This window comes from Rhinolophus sinicus, linkage group LG03 (assembly GCF_036562045.2).
Source record: "Rhinolophus sinicus isolate RSC01 linkage group LG03, ASM3656204v1, whole genome shotgun sequence".
NCBI lineage: Eukaryota > Metazoa > Chordata > Mammalia > Chiroptera > Rhinolophidae > Rhinolophus > Rhinolophus sinicus.
In genome coordinates, this window is record NC_133753.1 from 63,614,132 (window position 1) to 63,639,740 (window position 25,609).

Below are 25,609 nucleotides of genomic sequence, written 5' to 3' on the forward strand. Positions count from 1 at the left end.
GCTGCTAACATACTGTGTGATCTTGGGCACGCTCCTTAACTTCTCTGAGCTTTAGTTTCCTCATCTGTAAAATGGGAATAGTAGTATGTACCTCACAGAATTGTGAAACTGAAGCTCATGTGCAAAGTAACCAGCATGGTGCTCCTAGCTATCTTCTTGAAGGGAACTCGGGTGCACCGCAAACAGAACAGGGCTGTCTAGGGAGTCCGCCCTGTGGCATCCCAGGCAGGACTCGCTGGAGGCCAGTAACTCATGGGGGTCCTCACCCAGGTGTGGAATCACAAACTGCCCCTCCAGACTCACCCTTAAAGGGGAATCTTATGGCCTTAATTATTCTAAGAGATAATGTGTCTAGGATGTTTCCTAGGGCATCGTTGGTCATGGTCTTCTTTAGATACCTAGACTCCAAAGCGTTCCAAATAAGTAACCCTCTGAGGCAAGGCCATGAGACCCACTGGCTTCTCTGTTGCTGGGACAGTTTATGAGCCCCTGCCCTAAAGGCATGAGAAAGACTTGGTAATAACCCAGTGAACAGCATGGCCACTGGCATACAGCTACCAGTACACTTCTCTCTGTGAACTCTAAACTCTAAATATATTTTCTTCCCGGACAAGAAGTGAATCTCTGTGAGCGGCAAGACTTCTGAGCCGGGTTCCAGTGGCAGCGTCTGAGCCTCACCACCACGGCCACTGTTTCGCTCCTCAAACAAGTGAATTTATTCCTCCTTTCCTTGGGATCTTTGCACTTGAGGTTTCCTCCACCTGGAACACTTTGATGTCAGATCTTCACATGTTGATTCTTGTCTGGTTTTATTTTCTTCAGAAGACTTATCACTCTCTGATATTACCTCGCCCACTTATTTGTTTACATGGTTTGCTTGTCCTTATTGAACCTAAACCCCACCAAAGGAGTGACTCCATCTGCCTTCTTCACCCTGTATACCCTGTGCCTGGAACAATGCCTGGCCCAGAGCAGGTTTTTGACAAATACCTGCTGAACAAATGAATGACTGTCTCCGTGAACAAACTGGGGAAGAACTTAGGGGCCCCGGTTTCAGGTGTGAGATCTGCAGGGAAACTAGGAGAAAAGGCACTGAGGGGGCGGATGCTTGTGAGTGCCCCTGCCTGTGATTCGTGCCCGTCAGGACACCAAGTCCCAGCTTCCTCTTCTCTCAGGTTCACCCGGTCTCTCAACCGCCCCACATACTCCCTGGCAAACCCCCACATGGGGTGAGTAAGAACGCAGCTCTGTGCTCCTTCAGCTCAGATGTCACTAGAACACAGTTCAGGAGGAGATTCTGTGGCTGCACACCCAGTCCAGTGCTTTGGATCTGGGGATCTCAGCATAAATTCCAACATGGGCTGAGGAAATGGAGGGCATCCTCGGGAGAGCTGGGTTTCCCTTCTTCCTCCTGAGTTAAAGCAACCAAGAGGTCTCTTCTCTGCAGCCAGATGGTGCCCGTCAGCTTTCAGGACAGCTCCCACTCCGACAGCGACTCTGCCCATGGCATTTACCCAGGCCAGGCCCTGCTATTAGGGCTCAAGAGAAACCCTATCTCAGAACTGACTGGATCCACGCTAGCAATAGGGGCTATGCTGGGCTCTAAAGCCCCTGAATCCACTCTACCAAGCCGGCAAGGGAAGGGGCCCATGTCAGTTATGGGTGTTCAACTAAACTGAGGCCCTCAAAGAGGCTCTCTGGAGACCAGCCTGGTCTCCTAGGGCAGAGGGACTTACAGTATGACAGGTGAGAGGTGGGCTTCCTGTGGGGAGAACAAAAGCAAAGGGGGGAGAACTCTGCAGAAGAGATGTGGGAGCCGTGAAAACTCAGGGGTCTGCCCAGAGGCTTCGAGCCACCTCTGCCTGATACACATTCCCCTCCACCCCACCCTCCCTGAGCTGTTTCATTTCCTTTCAGAAAACTTTGTTTTGGTTTGATATTTGCCTCTAGGCCTCTGGGAGAATTTTCTGAGCTTTGTTTCTCTTCTTGTTTCTAGGATACCTGAGCTGCTCCCAGATCAACAAGCTCAGTAGGAACAAGAGAGTGGGGGTGGGGGGTGGGGTGGGGTTAGGCTCACCAGATAGGAATAGAGGGAAGGAGGGAGGTACAGGGCCTGCTTGGCTCACACAGACTTTGGTGGCCCCCAGATACTCCAGAGGCACATCAGGGAGCTCTCACACAAAGCAAAAACAAAGACAGCCGGAAAGGGACCATTGGCAAAGACAGAACGTCAAGTTCTAGGAAATCAAAAGGTTAGGGAGCAGATCGGGGCACTGCCCAGGGCTGGCCCAAACAAGCACATTGAGGAAATCTACCAGAGGTGCCAGCAAGGAAGCTTCCATCCAACACCTGCAAGCAGAATGACTTGCAGGCACATGAGCCAGGCTGCGACCTGCCCGTAAACAGAAGCACACGCCCTTAGAGGCGCCAGGCCTGGGGTCCGGGGCATGTAGGGAAGAGAGGGGGCGCAGGGCTCCCCCATCCCGGGGCAGGGACACAGGGCTCAGCATGCACTAGGCAGCAGCCCGGGCCTTTCCTAGCCAGCCCCAGCCCCACCTCCAACAAGAAGGAACCTGGCTTTCCCAGGCAGAGGCAAGCACGAGTGGAATTCCCCTGAAGCAGGCTGAGCAGAGCGTCCAGCAGCAGAAGCCATTCATCAACTTGCTTCTGGGGTGGGAGGTGGGAGGAGGCCAGCTCAGCCTCTGCAGGGTAAAGCCAGTGCAGCGCCCACAGCGTCCCCACCACACATCAAATGCCACAGGGCCACTCAAAAGAGACACTGACCCCAGAATCCCAAGGCAGAGTCTCCCTGGCATAGACTGAGATGTCCATAATTTGGGCTCTTCTCATTCCAATGGCAGGTAGACAGCTTAGGGGGAAAGCAGCTTTTCATAATAACTAGAAAGTCTGGTGTTCCCAGACTTTCTAGTTATTATTTAAAAGTAAGAGCTCCGCAGTCAGACCACTTGAGCTGAAACCCAGTGCAGACACCAGCTGTGTGATCTAGCTGTGCGCAAACTGCTTCACCTCTTTGAATTTTAGTTTCTAAAATATAGGATGATAATATTATCAACCTCACAGGGTTGCTCTGAGTATTAAATAATTCCTGCAAAATGCAAAAGTGCCCGGCACAGAATAAATTCTTGATAAGATAGCTTTTTTGATGAGATGATAAAACTAAGAAAATCATATGTCAGATACAAAACCGACATGAGCTGCTGTGGAACTCAGTCTGGGGAACTCGGGTATTCCCAGGCCGAGGGTGGGGGAAGAGTGGCAGAGCAGTGGCCTCCCATCTTCACGTTCCTGTGCCCAGCAGCAAGGAACAGAGGATGACAGAGAACCAGAGGCAGCCGGGGCCCCAAGCCTCCAAAGGAAACACGTCTGCAGACGCCTAAAGAAACCTACTGCCATGGCGCTAACATCTCTCAAAGTGAGTAGACAAATGTTCAGAGCAGCCAAAGAAGTGGAAACAGATCAAATATATGGTGATGGAAGGAGAACTGACTCTGGGTGGTGAACACATAATGGGATTTATAGATGATGTAATACAGAATTGTACACCCTCAACCTATGTAATTTTCCTAACAATTGTCACCCCAATAAATTAAAAAAAAAAAAGAAGTGGAAACAACCCAAATGGCCATCAACTAATGAATACATAAAATGCGGGGTATCCAAACAATCAAATGCTATTCAACCATAAAAAGGAATGAAGCTGATACCTGCTACATGTATGAACCTTGAAATCATTACGCTAAATACGAAAACAGCCAGTCACAAAAGGCCAAATATTGTATGATTCCACTTATAAGACATGTCCAAAATAGGCAAATCTATAGAGACAGAATATAGATTAGTAGTTGCCTAAAGCTGCAGACCTTGGGCAGAAATGGGTATGGGGTTTCTTTTTAGGGTAATGAAAATGTTCTCAAATTGATTGTGATGGCTGCACTACTCTGTGGATATACTGAAAACTATTGAATTGCGCATTTTAAATAGGCAACCTGCGTGGGATGCGAATTACATCTCAATAAAGCTGTTTTTAAAAATAACTAGAAGGTAGGTGCTGGGAGCTGCATATAATATAAAGTGTCAATGAATATGCGTGGATGGGAGTGGCTAGCCACAAAGCCAGAGCCTGTACCTGGCCTTGACACCAAAACATTCATCTAGATGTATCTCCCAGAAGATACCAGAAAACTGCTGCCCACCCCAACTGGTTTAGCATGGCTATAAACTCTCGTGCAATAAGACCTCTTCCAAGGCACTTACCCAGCTGGGTAGGCAACTAAACCGGATCGGGGGTCACAGGCAAGACCTCTCCCTCCAGACACAGTTATTCCGAGCACCTTCTCCAAGGTCACCTGTTAGAGCAAGACAGAGAAGTGGCATGTTATGGACAGAGTGGGGTTGGGAAGGAGATGCTGAAGGTTCTCGGGACCATCCTGCAGTGCTGACCGCTCTCCTGATGCTCTGTCTGCAGGAGAACGGGCTACTGACTTTTCCAGGTTCTCTTCCGGCCACAGGCCCCTTGATCACACGGGAAAAGCCAGTGGGCATCGCCGGCTTTCAAGCGGCCTCAATCTGCTGGTACCATGGGAAAGAAAATGAAGGGGTGAAAGCTCTGCTCATGACCACAGAGGAAAAAGCACTCCCCCCACCCAGGAAGGCTCTGTTTACAAGATAAAGCTTTGAGTCCCCAGACTGGGGCTCTTGGGTCGATGACTCTCAGGGCAGGTCACTGATCTTCGTGCCTTGGCAGGCATGAAAGAAAGGCCACTCTGATCTCCCAAACGCCAGAAGAATGTTAGGTATCAATTAGGTGACTAATAATATCCCTGATCTTTGCATTCCATCACGTTCTTCCCCTCCATCAGAGGACTCCACCCCGCACCCCGCCCCCCATATGTCTGCCAGTTCATACAGACTGCAAGCCTAGGAGGCAGCAACATGGCTTAATGCTGTGTTTTGCAAAGCACAGATGCTCAGAGGACTCTAATTATTATTATCAAGCCACAAATCCCACAGAGATGAAAAGGAAACATGTGTAAAGTGCTCAGAGATCCTGAGAGGACACGGCCACACAAGATATTCGCCATCACTCTCATCATCACTAGGGTTACACTCCCCCCCCCCCATCTGCAGCCCCCCGGGGCGCACATTAGTTTACTGGTCTTTCTGCCAGATGATGCCATGTGAGAGTCAGACTGCTCTGTAACTTCCTGCTTGTCACTCAGCCTCATTCTCTGCTACAGACGTCTTGTTCGTCACTCCAGGTCCAGTCTCCTCTAATACTGTCTGGACTCCCTGCACTGGCCCTCTTCTGGGATGTCCTTGGTCTTCGCTGGCTCAGAGCAAGGGGCTTCTGAATTCAGAATGGCCATGTAAACAGGCCAGACCGCACTCTGCTAAGAGTCTCAGAGGTCCTAGGAGGGCGCCGTGGACCAGAAACACTTCATGGGTGTTCATGCCTGTGGCAGGCTGGTCTACGCCTAGTCCAGGCCAGCTTCTAGAGCGGGGAAGCCCAGAATCAATTAGGGTAGTTTTAGGATCACTCCTTCTCTCTTAGTGTCCCAGCTGGAGAATTCAAAGTGCTCCTAGAGGGCCTGTTTAAATTCTCATCTCCAAGGACCATTTTAGTTTGAATTAGGTTGGAAAGAAATGCCCTCTGGTTGCCAAAGACCAAAATAAGTCTCCTGGAACACAGTGAAAATCTATTTCCCAGAAAGGTCCCCAAGAGTTTTCTGAGCTTCTTGGGGATGTGGACCGGCAATTCTCAGTCTATACGCAGAGAAGCACTTTAGCTCCAGGGAACCACACCAACCCAGAGCCACTTGGCAAGCACCAAACTTGCCAGTAACCCTTGAGCCCATCTGAGGCACAAAACCTAGTGTGGAATAAACTAACTTTAGTCTACTCAATACGTTCTTTTTTTTTTTTGTTAGTTAATTGTTTATTTATCAAGAGAAACTATTCCTTAGCCCAAATACTCATGTTTCATAGCTCAGGAACACAGGTCAGTGACAAACTTCCATGGGAATCAACCCAAAGAAATGCTTTACACTCTGAAATTACACTTGAATTACACTCTGAAGGGTACCAGCCTTCCTCGTCTCCTCAAAATCATGGAATCATAATTTCTGTAGAAATCTGCATATGCCTTCTTCCTTGGGTCACCCACAGCAAACTTCTAGAAAGCTGCAGTCCCCAGGGATACAACGATCGCTCCAACAATATGAAATTGCAGGTGCTTGGCCAGAAGGCCACGCATCTGAGGTTTTGTCAAAGCACTGGGAGGCATGGTAGTTACATTCTCCTTAATACCAACGTCCTTCCTGATGGAGACATGGACCCTCAATACATTCTCGATAGGGTGCGTTAAATGATGCCTCCTTCTACTCTTTTTCTCAGCTTAATGACCCCCCTGGCACCCAGTCACCAGGCACTGGCAGGAGAGCACAAAATAACGGGGAAGTACGAGGGACACTCAGTTCAAAGCACCACTCTATCCTGGCACCCGGCCTCTGGCTGTCCCAGGGGGAAGGGAGCTCAGGAATATTCCTGCCGCACCAACTGCCCACGGCAGAGCAGAGTCTGAGGCCACATTAGCCACACAGACGGAAAAGGTCACAAAATCAAGTGCAGTGAGCTAAAAGGTTCCTCCACTCCTCTTCTCTTCAAGCTAATCTGATGTCGGACAAATCCTTCGGATTCAAACGTGCACTAATCCCTCCCTTTGCTTCAGCTTTGGTCTCAAAGAATTAAAGACTGGCCTATGGATTCCCAGCTTGCCTTCCCTCTGACAGGAATCTGGGTGGGTGTTTTGTGGGTAGGTGATCCAGCTGTATGGAGAATTAATTCTGAAACCAGCCTGGACTTTTCAACAGCAGCGTAAAGCAGGAAGGAGAAATGAGTTACCTCAGGCCCTAAAGACATTGGTTTGTACACCTGAAACTAAAAAAAAAAAAAAAAAAAAAAAAATTGAGTGAAAATAAGGTATATATCTAAGGTATTTTAAACATGGGGAGGGGTGGAGGGCAGGCCAGTGTTTATCAAACGTTTTTGACCACGACCCACAGTAAGAGACACATCGTATATCATGCCCCAGTCTGTACCACACATGTATTTGTGTGCATGCGCATAAAACTGAAATAAAAGTATCACAAAACAATATGTACTCTTATTGCACGTAGTAATGTATATAATTGTAATGTGATACTCTATTTTTATTGTATTCTAGTTCATTAAATAATAATTCTGGTCATGGCCCACTTTATTGCTTTCATGACCTACAAAGCGGCTGGAAGCTACAGTTGGAGAAACCCTAGTACAGAACATCTTTCTCCAGCGGCCTGGGTTTCAGGCTCCACTCTCTGGCACCTTTGCATTCCCCAGTCACTTTCCTCCTAGGACTCTCAGCAGTGTGCAGACATCCGGGCTAGGAAACCCCACAGGCAGGAGTTTGCCTACGCTCAAAATTTGGCTTCTTTTCAAAGGATTTATGGTTTTTGGCTTTTTCTGGCTTTCTCAGCAGCTATCCAAGGAAAAAACGGCAGTTTCCTTTGGCTCTGTGGAGAGGGAAGAGGAGGGGAAAACATTCAGGGGCATCAGCTGGTTTTTATTTTATGTTCTAACTCAAACCAGCTTCCTGTTTGCAGGGAGGTTTTGGGCTGAGCTCCACTTTCAAAGGATCTGAGAGTTCAGAGCTCCTGCAGGGCCTCCAACATCCAGGATTATTTTGAAGGCTCTGGAACGATGGACTTTATAAACTGACTCTCTCCCTTTCATAACGTTCTCCATATCCTCTTTCCAAAAACATTGTATGGTTTCCATCTACCCTAGAAAATGGAGACAAACCGGGACCGTCCCTGTAAACACACCACAGGCTAAATGCACCCCAAGCTCCAGCGGTGGTGTGCTGGAGCCGGTTTGCACTGGCTCGTGAGAGCTGACACTGGGCACAGCTTTTCCCACCTCGACATTCAATGGCAGCACGGTGGTAGCTTGAAATCACCAAGGTGGCAGTACTTACACCATGGCAATCGGCAAGCACTACAAATCAGGGTCCTTTTTTTTCCCCTCAGACAGCCTGTAAACATTTACCAAGACGCCACTTAGTTCAAGCCACTATTATTTCTCCCTTGGACTGTGGCTGTAATTCTGTGTTCTCTCTGCTTTAGGCCTTGCCCCCTAGAGTCTTTCTCCAACTTGACAGGCCAGTAGTTGTTTTAAAATATACATGAAATCAATCATTACTCTGCTCAAAACCCTCAATGACTTCCCACCCTTAAGTTCAAATCCAGATATTTCACCCTGTTTATAAGGCCTTAAATCATCTGGCCTCTGGCTACCTATCTGACCTCCTTTTCTCCGCTGTCCCTTCTCACTTACCCCACCCCAACCACCTCTTCACATTTTTCCTGCTGCCTCGAGCACCTGGAGAGGATTCTAGCCTCAGGTCCTTTGCATCTGCTATTCCTTGGACGAAAATGCTCTTACCTCAGCTATTCACACAGCTGAATGACTGAGGTCTTCATGAAAAGGTCTCCTCAGAGAAGCCTTTCCAGGCTTGCTTTTCTGCTCTTCCTCTAGACCCACCTCACCCTGCTTTATTTTTCTTCACAGCACTTAAAAAGTCAGGTAGTGTGTCCTGACAGTGATTATATCTCTGTCCACGTACTTATGACCTGTCTTCTCCATCAGAAGACAAGCTCCTTAAGGGCAAGATCTACATTGTTATCCCTCGCTGATGTATCCTTAGCACTTTAAATAGTGCCAGGCACACAATAGGCACTTGATAAATATCTGATGAATAAATGAATGCACGGCAGAGGCTTCAGAAACAGTGAAAGAGCCGACATGAGAAGCCCAGGAAAACTGGGCTGTTTCAGGCCAGTACAGTTGCTCTCCACAAAGTACCTAAAACTGGTTGTTGCAGAAAGACCACATCCAGATGAGCACAAGCGGCAACAAAGGGAGCTTCATGGAACAGGTAACATTTTGTTTCTGAAGCTGATGGTGGACACATAATTGTTCACGCTAATATTCCATATGTCTTTATTCTATGTCTTAAATACTGCACAGTAAATACTAAAAGAAGAGACAGGCTGGAACTAGAATAGAATAATATTGAATGTCAACTATAATTACAATATATACATATAGTCATGGGATGTAAAGTACAGCACGGGGAATATAGTCAATGGAATTGTAACAACAATGTATGGAGTCATGTGGGGTTATCACTTTGTGAGGGGTATAAATGTCTAATCGTTATGTTGTCTTGTACACCTGAAACTATTAATAAAAAAGGGAGAGAGCGAGAGAAAAGCTTTGGCCCAGGATGTAGTGTGGGGCTTGGTACCTCACGAGCAATATCCTCCTGCCATTCACATCCCTCAGTTCTTTCTTTATCCTCAAGCCATTTCATTGACACTCACTGACCCAGCAACGTGGGGGGAAAAAGTACGAAGAACTAAATATGTGTTTTTATTTGATTTCGTTTTCTCACTTAAGTGCTTATAAGGCTGCACATTTTTATGATGCTCTGACCTGCCACTCCCAGTGGAAGCTTTCAAGGACGGTGCTACTCCTTCTTCTGACTGCTCAGCACGGCAGCAAGTGGTGAGGTGGGGCTCCCTCAGCCTGCATCCCTGAGGAACTCTGATCATCAGAACCCCAGTGCTGACCCACACTGAACATAAGCATGAACAAGAAATAAACTGGGGCGGCCGGATGGCTCAGTTGGTTAGAGTGCAGTCTCTGGGCAACAGGGTTGCAGGTTCGATTCCCACATGGGTCAGTGAGCTGCGCCCTCCACAACTAGATTGAAGGACAATGACTTGGAGCTGATGGGCCCTGGAGAAACACTGTTCCCCAATAAAATTTAAAAAAAAAGAAAAAAGAAATAAACTATCTGTTAAGTCAGGGAGATTTTGAGGTGATTTGTTACCACAGCATGACCCAGCCCAGCGATTTTCAGTGTTTGGCCTATTACAGTCTTTAGTTTCTTCTCTTGGTACACTCTTAGAAATTATCAAGGACCCCGAAGAGCTGTTGTTCATACAAGTTATATCTATCAATATTTACTATATGAGAAATTATCATGGAAATATTTAAATATATTTGTTAATTCATTTAAAAATAACAATAAACCCCATTATATGTTAACATAACACTTTTACACTTTTTTAAAAAATAACTTTTCCAAAAAAAAATTTAGTGAAAAGAGTGACGTTGTTTTATGTGTTTGCAAATCTCTTTCATGTCTGGCTCAACAGAAAACAGCTGAATTTTCATATCTGCATCTGCCCTCAAGCTGTTGTGATATGTTACTCTAGTTGAAGATGAATACAATCTGGCCTCATTTGGATACGCAATTGGAAAGGGAAAATCCATAGGTCCCCTAAAAGGTTTTTGGGATGCAGGGGATTCTCAGACCATACTTTGAGAACCAATGACCTAGCCCCTCCTGAATACTACAGCATCTTTCCACTTAAGGAAGCAAGCCCACTCCTATGAGAGTTCTGGCCTCAAGCATCATGTGAGAAAACAGAGGCAGGGAAGAGGCCCTATGGGAAAATAGTTATCCTCAAAGTCTGGGATGAGGCCCAGGAAATTCAGCTCGAAACCCTCATGACCCAAATGCCAATGAAACATAGCCCAAAAGACACACTAGCTCAGATAACTGATTAGGGCCAGTGACTTGGGACACAACTGCTGTAGGTAGCTAGCACCCCAATACCCTGTTTCCCTGAAAATAAGACCCAGCCGGACAATCAGCTCTAACGCGTCTTTTGGAGCAAAAATTAACATAAGACCCGGTCTTCTTTTACTATAATATAAGACCGGATCTTTATAATATAATAATATAATATAACATAACATAATATAATATAATACAATAAATATAATATAATACCGGGTCTTATATTAATGTTGGCTCCAAAAGACGCATGAGAGCTGACTGTCCGGCTCGGTCTCATTTCCAGGGAAACACGGTACATCCGCAGTTCTAGGAATACTGCTTCATGTAGACGTGCACTAAGAAGCAAGCACTCACATTGTACTTTACGGTGACCTCCTCTACATCTGAAACACAGCCTAAACGCAGGAAGAATAATCAAGTTGTGACCCAGCCTTTGCTTTGGCAGGTGGAGAGTGATGAGACAGAGGAAAGCCTATACCAACCTGAAAGAAGGTGTCATCTTTCCCTGGAAGCAAGGCTGCAGGAGGGCAGAATTACGACAGGTATACTGCAAAGGAGGGCTTGAATACCCAGCACTCCCAGCATGCACTAGTCAGGGCAGTATTGTATCCTCTTGAGAGAAAGAAGGAAAGCAAAATTATCCCTCACTATAATGAGATAAAGGGATAACTTCATAATAGCCTATTCCCAAGAGAGAGAAAGTAAGAATAAAGCCAACTGTTTAAGTGCTCTTCTGGCTCTCATTAAAGGAGATGGAAAAAACAGGTGGCTCAGAGGCAATAGATAGTACTACTCATTCACACTAAAGAGAACAGTATTTTCCAAATGCAGATTGCAGCCTATTAATGAGACCTGAAATTGATTTAGTGGGTAATGAGTAAACAGAACAAAAACAGATCTTATGACATGTAGTCAAGATAAGTATTGATCATGAAACTTCGGGAGTGTGTGTGTGTGTGTGTGTGTGTGTCTGTGTGTACTGGGTCACAATGTAACATGTATTTCTTAATGCAGGTTGTTCTAAAAAAAAGTTTAATAGCCACTGGGAGGCTGTGGGGGATCCTAAGGTAAAGAATGTAGACTCTACCCTCTACACTCAACATCTATCAGGGAAGATGAACCACGTACTACAAAGCAGTCCGGTACGTGACGAGGGTCATGAGAAAGATACAGAGTGTTCAAAGAGGAGGAAGAGAGATGCTTTCTGAACAGGACCAGGAAAGGGAAACAACAAAGCTTTCTTGGAGGGTGAGATGGTATTTGGCCTGGGCCTCACAGTGAGGATAGGATTTTGACAGGAAGACACAGAGAGAAAAGGAATTCTCAGTAGAAGAAGCTGTATGACCAAAAGTTTGGCAGGAGGAAATAACAAAGCAGGTGAGCAACGATGAAAGCAAAGATGGTGTAGGAGATTAAGTCAGGAGAGGCATTGAATGCCAAACGAAGTGGGGGTCCTCTGTAGGCCTGGGAAGCCATTAAAGGGTGTTGAGCCAGGGACACAATCAAACCTGTTTTGGTGACAATGTATATAAGACATACAACACAGGCAGGGACCCCAATCAGGAGGCTGGTACAATAGTTCAGGTGAGAAGTAATGAGGATCTAGACCAGTATGAAGGTAGGAGGAATAGAAAAGAAATGATGGATTCAAAAGTGACAAAACAAATCGAACTGGCATGACTGGGCACTGTACAAACTCTGGAGGAAAAAGAGAGAAGACTCAAACTTTGAACCTCAAAGACGGAATAAGGTGGTGCCATGAAAAGAAATGGTGCCACGATCAGAGAAAGGACCTAGATTTAGACACAGGAGGAAGGATGAGCGCCAATGACGTCTGTTTCAGATGTGTTGAATCTAAGGTACTTCGGAGATATTTAGTAGGAACCACAGAATATTCAATTGAGCAATGTAAGCAAGGAATGAATGCTTGGGAGAGAGGTCAGGACTGAAAATAGGTATCTGAGGATTGTTCACGTGCAGGCGAAAACCACCCCCGAAAGTCTAACGAGAAGGGAGAAGACGGAGGGAAGGGAGAGAGAGGCTGAGGATAGAACCGCGGGGAATACCTATTTTTAGAGTATGGAGAAGATGAGGTGCCAGGCATTTAGAAAGGGAGGAGGAAAACCAGGAAGCCAGTGAAGCGGAGACTTCCCGGAAGGGAGGGATAGTCAATGTAAGTGCTAAAAAGAAGAGGAGGAGGCAAGAAAAAGACTCGCCCAAGTCCAGCACCATCTGCAACTCAGGTGGCACAGCACAGGGTTCCAAGCAATCCCAGACCCCTAACCCAAGATCCCAGGAACTCTGGGCAGGGCCTTCTAAGCTTTTCTGGTGTGTGTGTGTGTGTGTCTGTCTGCCTGTCTGTCTCTATCTCTCTCTCATCCCTAGAATGGATCAGTCCACAAGATAGAGAAGCATAAGCCAATGAAAGATTCAGTTTGTGGATCCAAGACAACGTCACCGCTCAAGAAGGGCTTCTGGCTTACGCCCATGGCATAAGTGGTGTGGCTTTGCTCTTCCTTTCTTAGTGTGAGGGGCTACTACGGGGAGTGTGCCATGGCAAGGGAGCAGCTGCTCCCTTGAGAGAGGAAACTAAGAGGCGAGAGCCAAAGGCTGGGGCCATCTAGGATTTAGCTGACCTCAAACTGGTAAAAGAAACCCCAACAACTGGGAGGAAGCCCATCTCTGTTTTCGTTGTCATGTTTTGTTGCCACCAGTTTCTTTCTTCCTCCTTCTCTCTTTCTCCACTTCTCAATCCCACTCAATACAAGTTATAAATACCTGAGTTGTAAGTCATTCCAGCCAAACCATGGGCTTGCTGCTGTTTCTATAAACAAGCGTGTCACAGACCTGTCCAAGGCAGAGCACTCTCCGCCTTTCCCTCCCTTCCTGCAGTTTAAGAATAACTATGCTTGTTTCTTGCCCACACACTACACTGCAATCTCACAAAGCAAATTCTCCACCAGATTCTGAGAATTACCACTTATGCAAAAGCCACAGAGGAAGCCCAAGGGCCAGCAGGCTTTGTGCAGAGACTTAGCCAGCTGGGCAGAGACCCAGGGACTGGCCTGAGGAGGAGAGTGGGGGAGGTGGGTGTCATGCCCAAGTTCACTCACTCCTGCTCTTTAGAATCCAAAGTGCCATCTGGTCAGAGGCCGGAAGAGACACGGTGGCCACTCCAAGACTGTGGAACAGACCTGGCCTCTGGTCTCTGCTCCTGGTCTCCACCCTGTCTGACTGATTTACAGTTCTGTTGTCTATACCTTGAAAGCTCCCAGAAACAAATGACTTCCAATATGACACAAAAACCAGACTCCCTCGCGTAGAGTTCAGAATTAGCTGGAAGTGAGCCAATGCTCTGGTACAGAGATTAAAATAGCCTCAGCTTCTAAGGAAGGTAAATCTGCCACTGCCCAGGAGGAGGTGACCTTAGAGATCCTCTAGCCATAAGCCCCTGGAGACTAGAGAACAAAGGTTCCCAATCCTGGCCTGTCAATAGAATTACTCAGGGACTTAACACATGTTTTCAGATAGTAGTTCTATCCCATCCCCATCCCCTGCCTCAAAAGATTCCCAATCAACAGATACAAAAATGGGGGTCAAGAATCTCTGGTGGTTCTCATGATAAATCAGGTAGGGAACTATTAAACGAATGCATTTGCCTTTTTGTTTCCCAATTTCAGCCATTCTTAGGACCAAGGAGAAAACAATGTTCCTAGCATTCTTACAAGAATACCCAGATCTGTGGGTACCAAAGGGGCTTGTGCAGAGAGAGGCTCGACAGCGATAACAGCTATCATTTACTGAACACGTATGCATTCTGTGCCAAGAACTGTGCTACGCACTTTACAAGATGATCTCACTGAATCCTTGACAACTTTATGAAGGACTAGTATTATCTCCATTTTATAGAGGAAGGAGCCAGCGAAGAAGTAGCGTGGAAGAACCAGGATGTAGGCCCAGGTCTGTCTGGGTCCAGAAACCAGGGAGACCTGAGGAGGGAGTGCAGGTTCTCCCAAACCACCGGAATGTTACAGTTTCTGAAAGGGCACATGGGGAAGTCACCGTGCTTTTGTGGAGTCAACAGGGACAGGTCTGAGAACCATGGTAAGAGGATGAGGGCACAGGACGAAGTAAAGGGTCAAGAGGGTCCTCTCCTGCTAGCTTTAATGTTTAAAAAAAAAATTGGCAGGCCTAATCAGTAGCTGAAATGGGTCTAAGAAATGGGTTCTGACCTCTCCGCACTGAGACGGTTACAGAGAAAGGAATGGAGGGTCTTTCAACGCCAGAGTATCCCACATGGTCAGAGCTTGCCCATGTCCAGCTGGCACCAGCACCCACAGTCAATATGGACAGCTGACACCCGTTTCCAAGGCAACTGACATTACAGTGTCAAAGCCAGATAATCTGATTTCGTATGCAGATGGGGGGCATCAGACCTCAGACCAGAGGGGTGGGAATAAGGGCCTCTAGCTAAAGCACTGATTCATAATACAACCATCAGTGTGCACGCAAGTCCAAAGAGCGGCTTTAATAACAGTGCCTGGGACAGAGCAGGCCCGTCCAGCCTCCCTTTCTCTGCATTGCTGGAAAGGTAAGGGTAGGAGAGATCTCAACTGAAGCCACCAGAATAAGAGGAACATTTTTTTCCTCCCTACAGGAAGCACAGGACCACAAAGCTTTATGAGCTAAAAGTCTGACCATCAAGAAGGATCTAATTCCTCCTTATTCACCAATTCTACATGGCTGAGTTTTCTTAATCTCTTGGTTTCCAAACTTTGTAACCAGAGAGAACACTAACTGTTTGTTCCTTATCTGAACGAAGTGTGCAAAGTGACTGTGGGTTCTGAGACAAAAAGGAGAGTGGGGAGGACTCTTGGTGCCCCTGCAATCATGCCAACTTGCGCCATGAGACTCCATGGGAAGAAGGAAGGTTTCAACTTGTTATTCTCTATAAAATGCTCCCTTCCTTTCCATTCCTAATGTCAACACCGCACTTTACGCCTTCAGCACCACATTCCAGGATACAGCCATGGCTTTCTACTCAATCTCCGTACTGCACACCCTGGCCTCCCCTCCCGCAACCCATCAGCATAATCTTTCCACGGCTCAGCTTTGATCACGTGCCTCCCCTGCTCAAAAACTCCTCCAGTGGCTCCTTACTGCCAACTAAATAAATTATATCTTAGCCTAGCATCCAAAGTTCTCTGCCAATGGGCCCTACCTACCTTACTTCTAATTCTATTTCCTACTACTCACCTATATGAATCATGTGCCTTTGTCAATCTGGATTATTCATTATTCTGGAAAGGAGCTTCAGGGCTTTAGTTAATATTCTTTTCCAACCCGGAATGCCCTTCCCTTCCTGCCACCTCTGCCCGCTACAGAAATCCGACCTTTCCTTCAAGGACCAGCCTAAGTATCACATCCCTTTTGATTCTTTCTGTGATCACTCTTGCCAGAAATGATTCCTCTCTCCTTAGTAGTCTTATAGCAGCACTTAATTTGCATCCTTCACACGGCATGTGGTACTTAGTACTTTGTACAGAAGTTCTTTATGGATCTGTCTTATCTCTCCTACTAGTCCATAATCTCCTGGAAGGCAGAGGCCGTGTCTCATACAACTCCCTGTTTATAGCACAAGGCCCCGTGTTTAATATGTATTTGTGGAATCCGTTTTTAATATATCAAAAATATTTGTGAATACTCTTTGGGTCATCTTAATTAGTAAGTTCTTTAACCTCCTAGAGAATTCTCCATCTTCAGAGACAGCCCTAGAAGTTGGAGTAGGAAGCAGGATTTTGATGCCTTTCCAGGAGGAATGGGGAAGGAATAATCCTTGTGCCTTAAATGATTACAAACAAAACAGTTTTATCCCTAACTTTAGTAAATACATACATGCCTGGCTCTGCACCAATCTGACCAATTATAATTAAAGAGTAAGTCCAAAAAGGTTAGAGATAATATTTTTTTTTATAAAAGTGACATTACTGTTGTTTAAAAAGAGCTTTACCTGTACTTCATAATCATAAAGAGATATGGCTATGAATAGTTATTCTGGATGTTGAAATTTTGAATGACTTATTTTCTTCATTATGCCTCTCTATATTACTTGTGTAAAAAATCTTTTCACAAAGCACATGTACTTCAGAAAGTATCAAAAAATACTTTATCAAAGCTAACCAAGGACATACTTTTGAAGATATTAGAAATGAATTATTTTAAATTCAACAAGTGAAGGATGAATTTGTGAGAAAATATTTTGTGCTAGTGTTACTTTAAAAAAAAGTTTATTATATATTTCAGAAACATTTGTGTGTAACTGCTTTAATAGGATTTTAAAATATAAATCTTTTAGATTTAAATATGAAATACACAAGTTCAAAGTGAAGAGACTTTTTATCTTTATTTTTTTCTACTTACAAAAATAACACAAACTCGTAAAAATTTTCAAAATTATAGAAATATAGAAATGCAGGTAGTGAAGGTCCACCATCATCAACTATCCCTCCCTAAGGTAACCAATATTAATAAAAGTTTGGTATTTACAGCCCCACTTTTTTTATGTGTATGCTAAACATGTATGTTTTAACAAAAATACACATAATCATTAACATAAAAAACTGTGACACAGTTTGCTTTTTGTCACTTACTCTATCTTGCATACCCTTTAATGTCAGTACATAGAGATTGACGTCATTCTTTTCAGCAAGTACAGGGGACTTTATTTTATGGATGCACATCAATCCCCTACTGATGGCTACTTGGATGACTTCATAGATTTCACTACTGTGAAAAACAAACCCCACCCGAAAAATCAGTTATTTACACTTTTGTGTGGTGTGAATGTTTGCAGAGAATAACATACCAGAATGATGACTGGCAGATCAAAAGATACGAATATATATATTTTTTTCTTCTACTGGATATTACCCAATTGTCCTCTAAGAAGGTTGGATCAATGTACGTCTAAGGGTGTGTGAGTGTACTTATTTCCTTACATCTTCACATATATTTTCTTTAAGTAAAACTTACTTAAATAGAATACTTCACTCTCATCACAACATTAGAAACTTAAAACAACGGGTTATAAAATTAACACGTTTTCACACTGCCTTTAGTCTGAAAGGAAGGTCTAGGACTAGTTAGTATGAAAAATATTATTTGCTAAGCCTTCCTTTGTGGTCAATAAAGTATTGTTGATACAAGCTAGAAGATAGGTCACAAGAAAAAGCTGCACCGGGAAGATGATTAAATGTTGAAATAGAACAGGATGAACCTGCAAAAAAGGACTGCTCACTAATTGAAACTTTAAGGAATAAAATCTTGCCAGCAAATTACAAGAAAATTACTGGGTATTCTACCCTGATAATATTAGCAACCCCTTAATAACTATAAACTTATTTAGACCTTACAGTGTGTTTTCACATTCATTAAATCTCATGTAATCCTCACAACAGCCCCGGGAAGAAGCCATCAGTATTCCAATTTTACAAATGAGAGAGAAGCCAGCTTCCTCACAAGTGAGCAAGCTGTCCTCTCCCTCCCTCGCACTACACACACACACACACACACACACACACACACACACACGCCTGGCTACTCACAGTATGGCCCAGGGAAGAGCAACAAGGGCATCGCTTGAGAAATCGGCCGAAATGCGGAGTCCCGGGGTGGACCTGAATCTGAGCCTTAGTCGCCATGACGACAACTGCCTCTCGCCCCCACCCACTAGCTCTTAGAAGCCCTGTTCACTAGCCACTTCAGGGTTTGCTGAGGGAAAGTCTGCAACAGCTGCTATGGAGGCCTCACAAGACAGACCAAAGCAGCCTGGGGAAGGAAGGACATCCTAAGGAGAAAGGACGTGTTTAGAAAAGCCAGCCGCAGGTTATGGTATCCTATGAAAACAATCACAGTTTGCAGATACTGTGCTTTCCCAAATAGAAGCTGACCAATGAGTGTCAGGGTAATGGAGGCAGGCCTGTAGGCTGCCTGGTTCATGTTTAGTCCTTATAAGCTGCTGCTTACTTCTCTCCAAGGCAGCAGTAGCTGAGAAGTGGCAAGAGTCAGGGCTTCTGGGCATGCTCTGAGCTCCTGCCCCACCGTCCCAGACGGTCCAAGGGCTGCCTTCCACCCAATCCACCCGCTTTGGGCTTTCCCTCCTCAGGACTAACTGCATCAGCTGCAGGAAAGTATGCATTAAAATCCCATGCTTTTGCACCTATAAAGTTATCACTGTTGCCTACTGGAGGAAAGAAATCAAAAGTGGGAACCTCCCACTTTTTGAAAGCTCACTTTATACCTCTCCACTTTTATGAAAGACCTACATTAGTACCTATTTTCACTAACCTGAAAGAAATCCTAAGAGCATTTTCACTTGTACAAAACAAGGTGAAAAGCGAAACTAGCATTCAGTGTTTATTCTGCGTGAGCTGCAATATAGGCAGCATGCACCCCGAATAGCGAGAGGGGCACCGCTTTGACCTTAGTGTTATCTGGGGTTTATGTGTTATTTGGTATGATCTGGTAGGCTATTTGGGGGGTCTGAGAACACTCAAAAGTTTTTCTATATAAATTCATAGTCATTGCTTCTTTGCGTTACGCCACTTCGGCTGACGAAAGGTTTCATCGGCACGCTGTGCTTTCAGACAGTGGGGGGAAGCCACAAGACAAACTTGAGATCAGGTGAGGAGGCAAGACATTTGCTCAAGGAACTTAGCAGCCCTGCAGCCTGCCCAGCCAAACAAACCCAGTGTGGCCAGTGACCTCAGATCTGCTCCGATTCACGTTCACTGAACCCCAGCTGTTGCCACACACATCAGGCCTGGCACGGGGCAATTTCGATGCAGGTGTTTTTCACGGAAAACAGGCATTTTAACTCGGTACCCTCCACAGTGTCAAAGGTCAGGTCTGTTGTGGAAAGGGACAGCTATGGAGACACCAAAGAGGTGGAGAACCGAGAGAAAAAGGGAGAAACGTGGGCAGGCAGCGCTAGCAAGCAGCCGGGAGTGTGAGCTACACAATCAACTGCCAACCAACCGTTTAAGCCCTATGATACCTGCGCACAAACAACCAACATGTCTGTTGGTCTCCACTTCACTCCCCCACCTCTCTCCAAACCCAAGGGAGAAGCAGCAACTGCTTGTGGTGTATGGTCATCTGGAACCATGCGGCCGCACCCTGTCGACCTGCCATCCGCGTACCCCCGGAACCACACATTGTACACTTTCTACCAGTAGCACAGGGAGAGGGGGGGATATCAGTTCAGGAAATCTGGAGTTGGGGGTGGGAAGAGGAACAAAGATGAAGAGGGACAAGGGGACTGCATGATGGCTGCGAAATTCATTACATTAACTTTCATGGGGAATGTCAGAGGAAAAGTCTATTTCTTAAGGTACTGCCTTTTTCCAAGCTGACTACAGGGTGTGACTCCTGGCTACAGCAATACTGGGCACACTTCTGTGCTCGGTGCCATGTTTTGCACATGAAGATTCCCTGGGAGGAGAACAGAACAAAGTTTAGGTGTGGGCCTCAGGGTTAAGAACGCTAAGATTTGAATCCCAGCTCAGCCACCTACTGGCTATGCAACCACCAGCTACTCCCCTAACTCTCTTAGCTGCAATTTTCTCATCTACAGAATGGGGATAGCACTACTTACAGTAGGGTGGTGGAAAACTTGAATGAGATAATATACGTAAAATGCTTACCCCACTACACAGCAAAAGCTCAATAAACGTTAGTCGTCATTACCACTACAAATATGATTATTTCTAGTATTACTGTTGGGAAACTATGATAAGGGCAAGAAGCACTGCCAACAAAGGTTGGAGAGGGGTGGTGCCAGTAAGCATGTCAAGTGGCACAAATCTATGACTAGAACAAGAAGAAACTTGAAAACTAGAACAAATAGTCAGGATCAAGTCCTTGGGTATTTTAATTTTTAAAAATGAAATCATCCTAATTACATAAGACGAAATCTTCACCTCCACCCTCATTCACTGTGACGACATATTAGATCACAGCCTTCAGAAACCACCACCACTTGCAGTGTTCTCTTTCTCGATTTGGGCGGTGGCTACACAGGCAATCATTTTATAATTATTCACAATACAATATTATATTATTATATTTCGTAAACTTTTCTATGTCTGTTGTATTTCATAGTTTTTTTGAAGTTTTGTTTTGAAGTGCCAGCACTTTTAATGGGGTCAGCTAAAATGAAGGGGAAATGACCGTAAGTAACTTATGGTCACAGATCTCAAAGGCTGACAAGAGGTATGAAAGGAAGTCAGAAATTGAAACATGAATGAGAAGCAATGTTCAAATCCAGAAGAACCTAAGAAAAATCTCTTCTCAGGATTCCTCCAAAAGAGAATTTGACAAAGTGGAAGGAAAATCAGCGATGTGGTTTCACAAAGTGTTGTTCTAAGTTCTTCAAATAAATTTAAATCTCAACTAGGAGTGAAGGGGCAGGGAAGGGAAAACATCTTCAACCTCCTTCTAGTTTTAGGGGGAGAAATAAGGTAGATAAACTTAGAAATCTAGTCTTAAAAAAAGGTTGTTTTATAGACTAGGGAAGCAACAAAAAAGCATCACAAACATCCTGTGATATAATGACAGGGGGTGGAATTTACTCCCAAAAGTCTCAGAAGAAAGAGATACCCAGACTGTGAACTTCTTCTAAAGATCCCTCAAAACCAGAAGAAAATGTGGTGGCCAATTAAGAAACACTGCGGACTTGCTGATATAACGGTTGGGAGGAAGGAAACCAAGATTTGAAAAATCTGAACACTCAAAACACCAACCCTAAGGATCCACACTGCCCAGTCTGTCTGTCATACTCACTTTAGTTCTTGCCCTCCCCCAACCATTCTTTAATTTTAAGAGGTAACAGAAGTTAAAGTAAGACCCACAATGTGGATTTGATTCAGTAAACTTCCAAGCAGGTGGGTAGCTCTCATCCACACCTTTACTGAGAGTTACTGTAAAGGAAGCTGACAAAAATCCTGGCCTTGTCCTGCATTAAACAAGGAGCCCAGAGGAGAGTCTTAGCCTGTAGCAACGGGAGTGTAATGTATAATATAACAAATCCTACTGAAACACACTAGTCTTTTTTCTTATCAACACTGCAGTCTGGACATGAAGTAAAACCAACAGATACTCTGAGAACTACAGTGGGACAGACCACGTTCCCAGTTTGAATAAATTTCAAGCCCTAGACTTTTTTCCCAAAAAAGGGACAGTGATAACAGTCACAAGCCTAACTTCAGACTCAGGGTTGATGGAGAGGTTACAGAGGTCAGGCTGAAGCATCTCGTCTACCAGTGTGTTTTCATTAGTCAAGAAATGAAAACATACAGGTGACAGAGGGAAGAGAGAAGTGAAGTCAGAGAAATACCAACGGTCCCAAAGACATTCAAAATACTGGCAGGAAATAAGACAATGACTCAAACTGATTCAGTAGGGGAAACTTGCCCTAAATTGCAAGCTGAGAGAGGGAAACGCAACTTGGAAAGCAGCAGTGCTGTTATTACAGACTCTGAAACGAGTAAGGCCAAGTAGATGAGGGAAGGCTTTGCAAGACGACTTAGAGCCTGAAGAGGACGGGCTATTTGTGTTGGGCTGGGGAGAGAAGAATCCTCTCTCTCCAGTGAGAGTCACTTTGAAGGCTGAGGGCAGCTGCAGGCACTGGAAGGAGAAATGAAATAAAGATCAAAGGAACAAACCCAAGACAACACCTTATACTTTTGATTGTACACCACCTGTTCTGAGGATCTTAAGACACTTCACAAGCCTTAATTGAAGAATACATCAGAGATAGAAAACTCAACAAGAACTTGCCAAAGTTGACTCACAAAGGTCAGTAAGGGGCAAGGCCACTGGCCACAGGGGCCTCTTCTCTTGGCCATCTATCCTAGGTGGGGGACCCAGAGAGTGTATTTTATGAGTCCCAATGGAAGTAGGTAGTGGAATGGTGACATAAAAAACTGGCCAGGACTCAGGGATATATTATCATCAAGTTTCCTACTCCTGCCCACAGAGGAAACTCCTGCTGACCAATCTGAGCAAGGCAATGACCAGCTCCTCATATCTAGCCCGACAACAGGATTGTTCTCTTAGTTCTATACCTGACAGCAGTTTACAGAGCAATCAGTCTAGACGACACAGTGGAGATAAAAAAAAACTTCTCAAGGAAAAATACCTAAGAATAAATTTAACCAAGGAGGTAAAAGACCTGTACTTGGATAAAATAAGACACTGAAGAAACAAATTGAAGAAGATACAAATAAATGGAAGGATATACCATGCTCATGGAGGGGAAGAATTCACATTGTTAAAATACCCATTCCACCCAAAGCAATCTATATATTCAATGCAATCCCCACGAAAATACCACGACATTTTTCACAGAAGTAGAACATATAATCCTAAAATTTATATGGAACCAAAAAAGACCCCAAATAGCTAAAGCGATCTTGAGAAAGAAGAACAAAGTTGGAGGTTATCATGCTACCTGATAGCAAACTATACTACAAGGCTATAGCAATCAAAACAGCATGGTAATGTCATAAAAATGGACACATAGATCAACGGAACAGAACAGAGGGCCCAGAAATAAACCCATGCCTGTATGGTCAATTAATCTATGACAAAGGAGGCAAGAATATACACTGGGGTAAAGACAGTCTCTTCAATAAATAGTGTTGAGAAAATTGGACAGGTATATGCAAAAGACTGAAACTAATTCAGGGTGGCTGGTTAGCTCAGTTGGTTAGAGCGTGGTGCTAATAACACCAAGGTTGCCAGTTCGATCCCCACACATGGGCCACTGTGAGCTGCACCCTCCTTAAAAAAAAAAAAAAAGAATGGAACTAGTTCGCTTTCTTACACCATATACAAGAATAAACTCAAAATGGATCAAATACTTAAATGTAAGACCTAAAACCATAAAACATAGGCAATAAACTCTCTGACATTGCTCTTCCTAATATTTTTTGGAAATGTCTCCTCACACAAGGGAAACAAAAGGAAAAAACAAACAAACAGGACTACATCAAACTGAAGTTTTTGCACAGCAAAGGAAACTATCAACAAAATGAAAAGACAACCTACTGAATGGAAAAAGATATTTGCCAATGATACATCCAATAAGGGGTTAATATCCAAAATATATAAGGAATTCATACAACTTAACACCAAAAAACCCCCAAATAATCTGATTTAAAAATGGGCAGAGGACCTGAATAGACCCTTCTCCAAAGAGGATGTACAAATGGCCAATAGACATATAAAAGGTGCTCAATATCATTAATCATCAGGGAAATGGAAATTAAAACCACAATGAGGTATCACCTCACACCTGTCAGAATGGCTATCATCAATAAATCAACAAACAAGTGTTGGCAAGGATGTGGAGAAAAGGGACCCTTGTACACTGTTGGTGGGATTGTGAATTGGTGCAGCTACTATGGAAAACAGAGGAGGTTCCTCAAAAATTAAAAATAGAAATACCATATGACCCAGGAATTCCACTTCTGGGTATTTATCTGGAGAAATCCCAAACACTAATTCAAAGATATATGCACCTCTACGTTCACTGCAGCATTCATTACAACAGCCAAGATATGGAAGCAACCTAAGTGTCCATAAATTTAAAAAATGAAATCTTGCCATTTGCGACAACATGCATGGACCTAGAGGGTATTTAGCTAAATGAAATAAGTCAGACAGAAAAAGACAAAAATCATATGATTTCACTTATATGAGGAATCTAAAAAAAAAAAGAACAAACAAAGCAGAAACAAACTCATAGATAAAGAGAAAAAATTGATGATTGCCAGACGGGAGGGGAGTTAGGATGATCAGTGAAAAAGGTGAGGGGATTAAGATTTATACAAATTCCCAGTTATAAAAACAGTCACAGGGAGGTAAAACAGCATAGGGAATACGGTAAATAGTATTGTAATAACTATGTGTGGTGTCAGATGGGTACTAGACTTGTCAGGGGGGATCACTTCATAAGTTATGTAAATGTCTAATTACTATGCTGCACACTTGAAACTAATATAATACTGTACATCAACTGTAATTGAAAAATAAAAAAAAGTTTGAAAAACTACTCAAAGAGAAGGATACACTTACTGAGCTAGCGTTATATATTCTCAAGAAGTCTCAGCGAGGACTTAGGTATGAAGCCAACGTATTTCAGGGTCCTAGCACTTAAGCCAGGGGTTTATAACCCAGCATTGGGCTTCTGGTGGAACCTGATATATACACAACTACCAAACTCTATCCCCAGACGTTCTGATTCCATGGAGTCCAGTAATGTGTGTTTTTTAAATGTTGCACAGGTAGTCTGATGTCTTACTGCCCTCCTGCCTCTTCAAGTGACAGCCATCAATCTAGAGCCAATGATCCATAAATGTTTTTAAAATGAATGTTTCCCCACAACAAAACAGGCAGATTAAAGTGTCTCAATACTAATATCTGGGCTCAAACACTGAGCAAAAGTTGAAATTAGTCTATTGCCAGTTTTTTCTCCTCCAGGAAACTCACCTACACAAACTCTTCCTAGAGCTACATGTTAAAAGGCTCAAAGTACCACCATACAATCAGACAGGAGAAAAATTGGGGGGAAAAGAGAGGAAACAAAGTGGAGGGGAGAACATGAGAATTAATTAGAGTTGTAGTCATAAAAACTGAGAACTAGAAGAAAGCTGCAAGCCACCTTGCCCGTTGTTTCCAGAGGGGTAATATACAACCCAGATTAGATTAATGGCTATTAAGGAGGAAGATTTCAAAACCTCCTTCACTTACTTTTTCAAAATCTAACAACCCTCCAGCAGAGGCAATCCTTTTGTATCCCTAATTTAAATATTGCCTGCTCACTTCAGTCCATTG

General features: G+C 44.3%; 1 protein-coding gene and 1 pseudogene across 2 annotated transcripts in view; both read right to left on the minus strand.

The window, feature by feature from the left end:
- Positions 1-25,609, minus strand: part of MAPKBP1 (mitogen-activated protein kinase binding protein 1) — a 51,554-nt gene that overhangs the window by 21,834 nt on the left and 4,111 nt on the right. For both annotated transcript variants that reach the window (XM_019725427.2, XM_019725426.2), the window contains exon 3: positions 4,276-4,367. In XM_019725427.2, coding sequence (XP_019580986.2) covers positions 4,276-4,367 — 92 coding nt within the window. The remainder of the gene's footprint in view (positions 1-4,275; positions 4,368-25,609) is intronic.
- LOC109444261 (cytochrome c oxidase subunit 6C) lies at positions 6,075-6,304 on the minus strand (annotated as a pseudogene).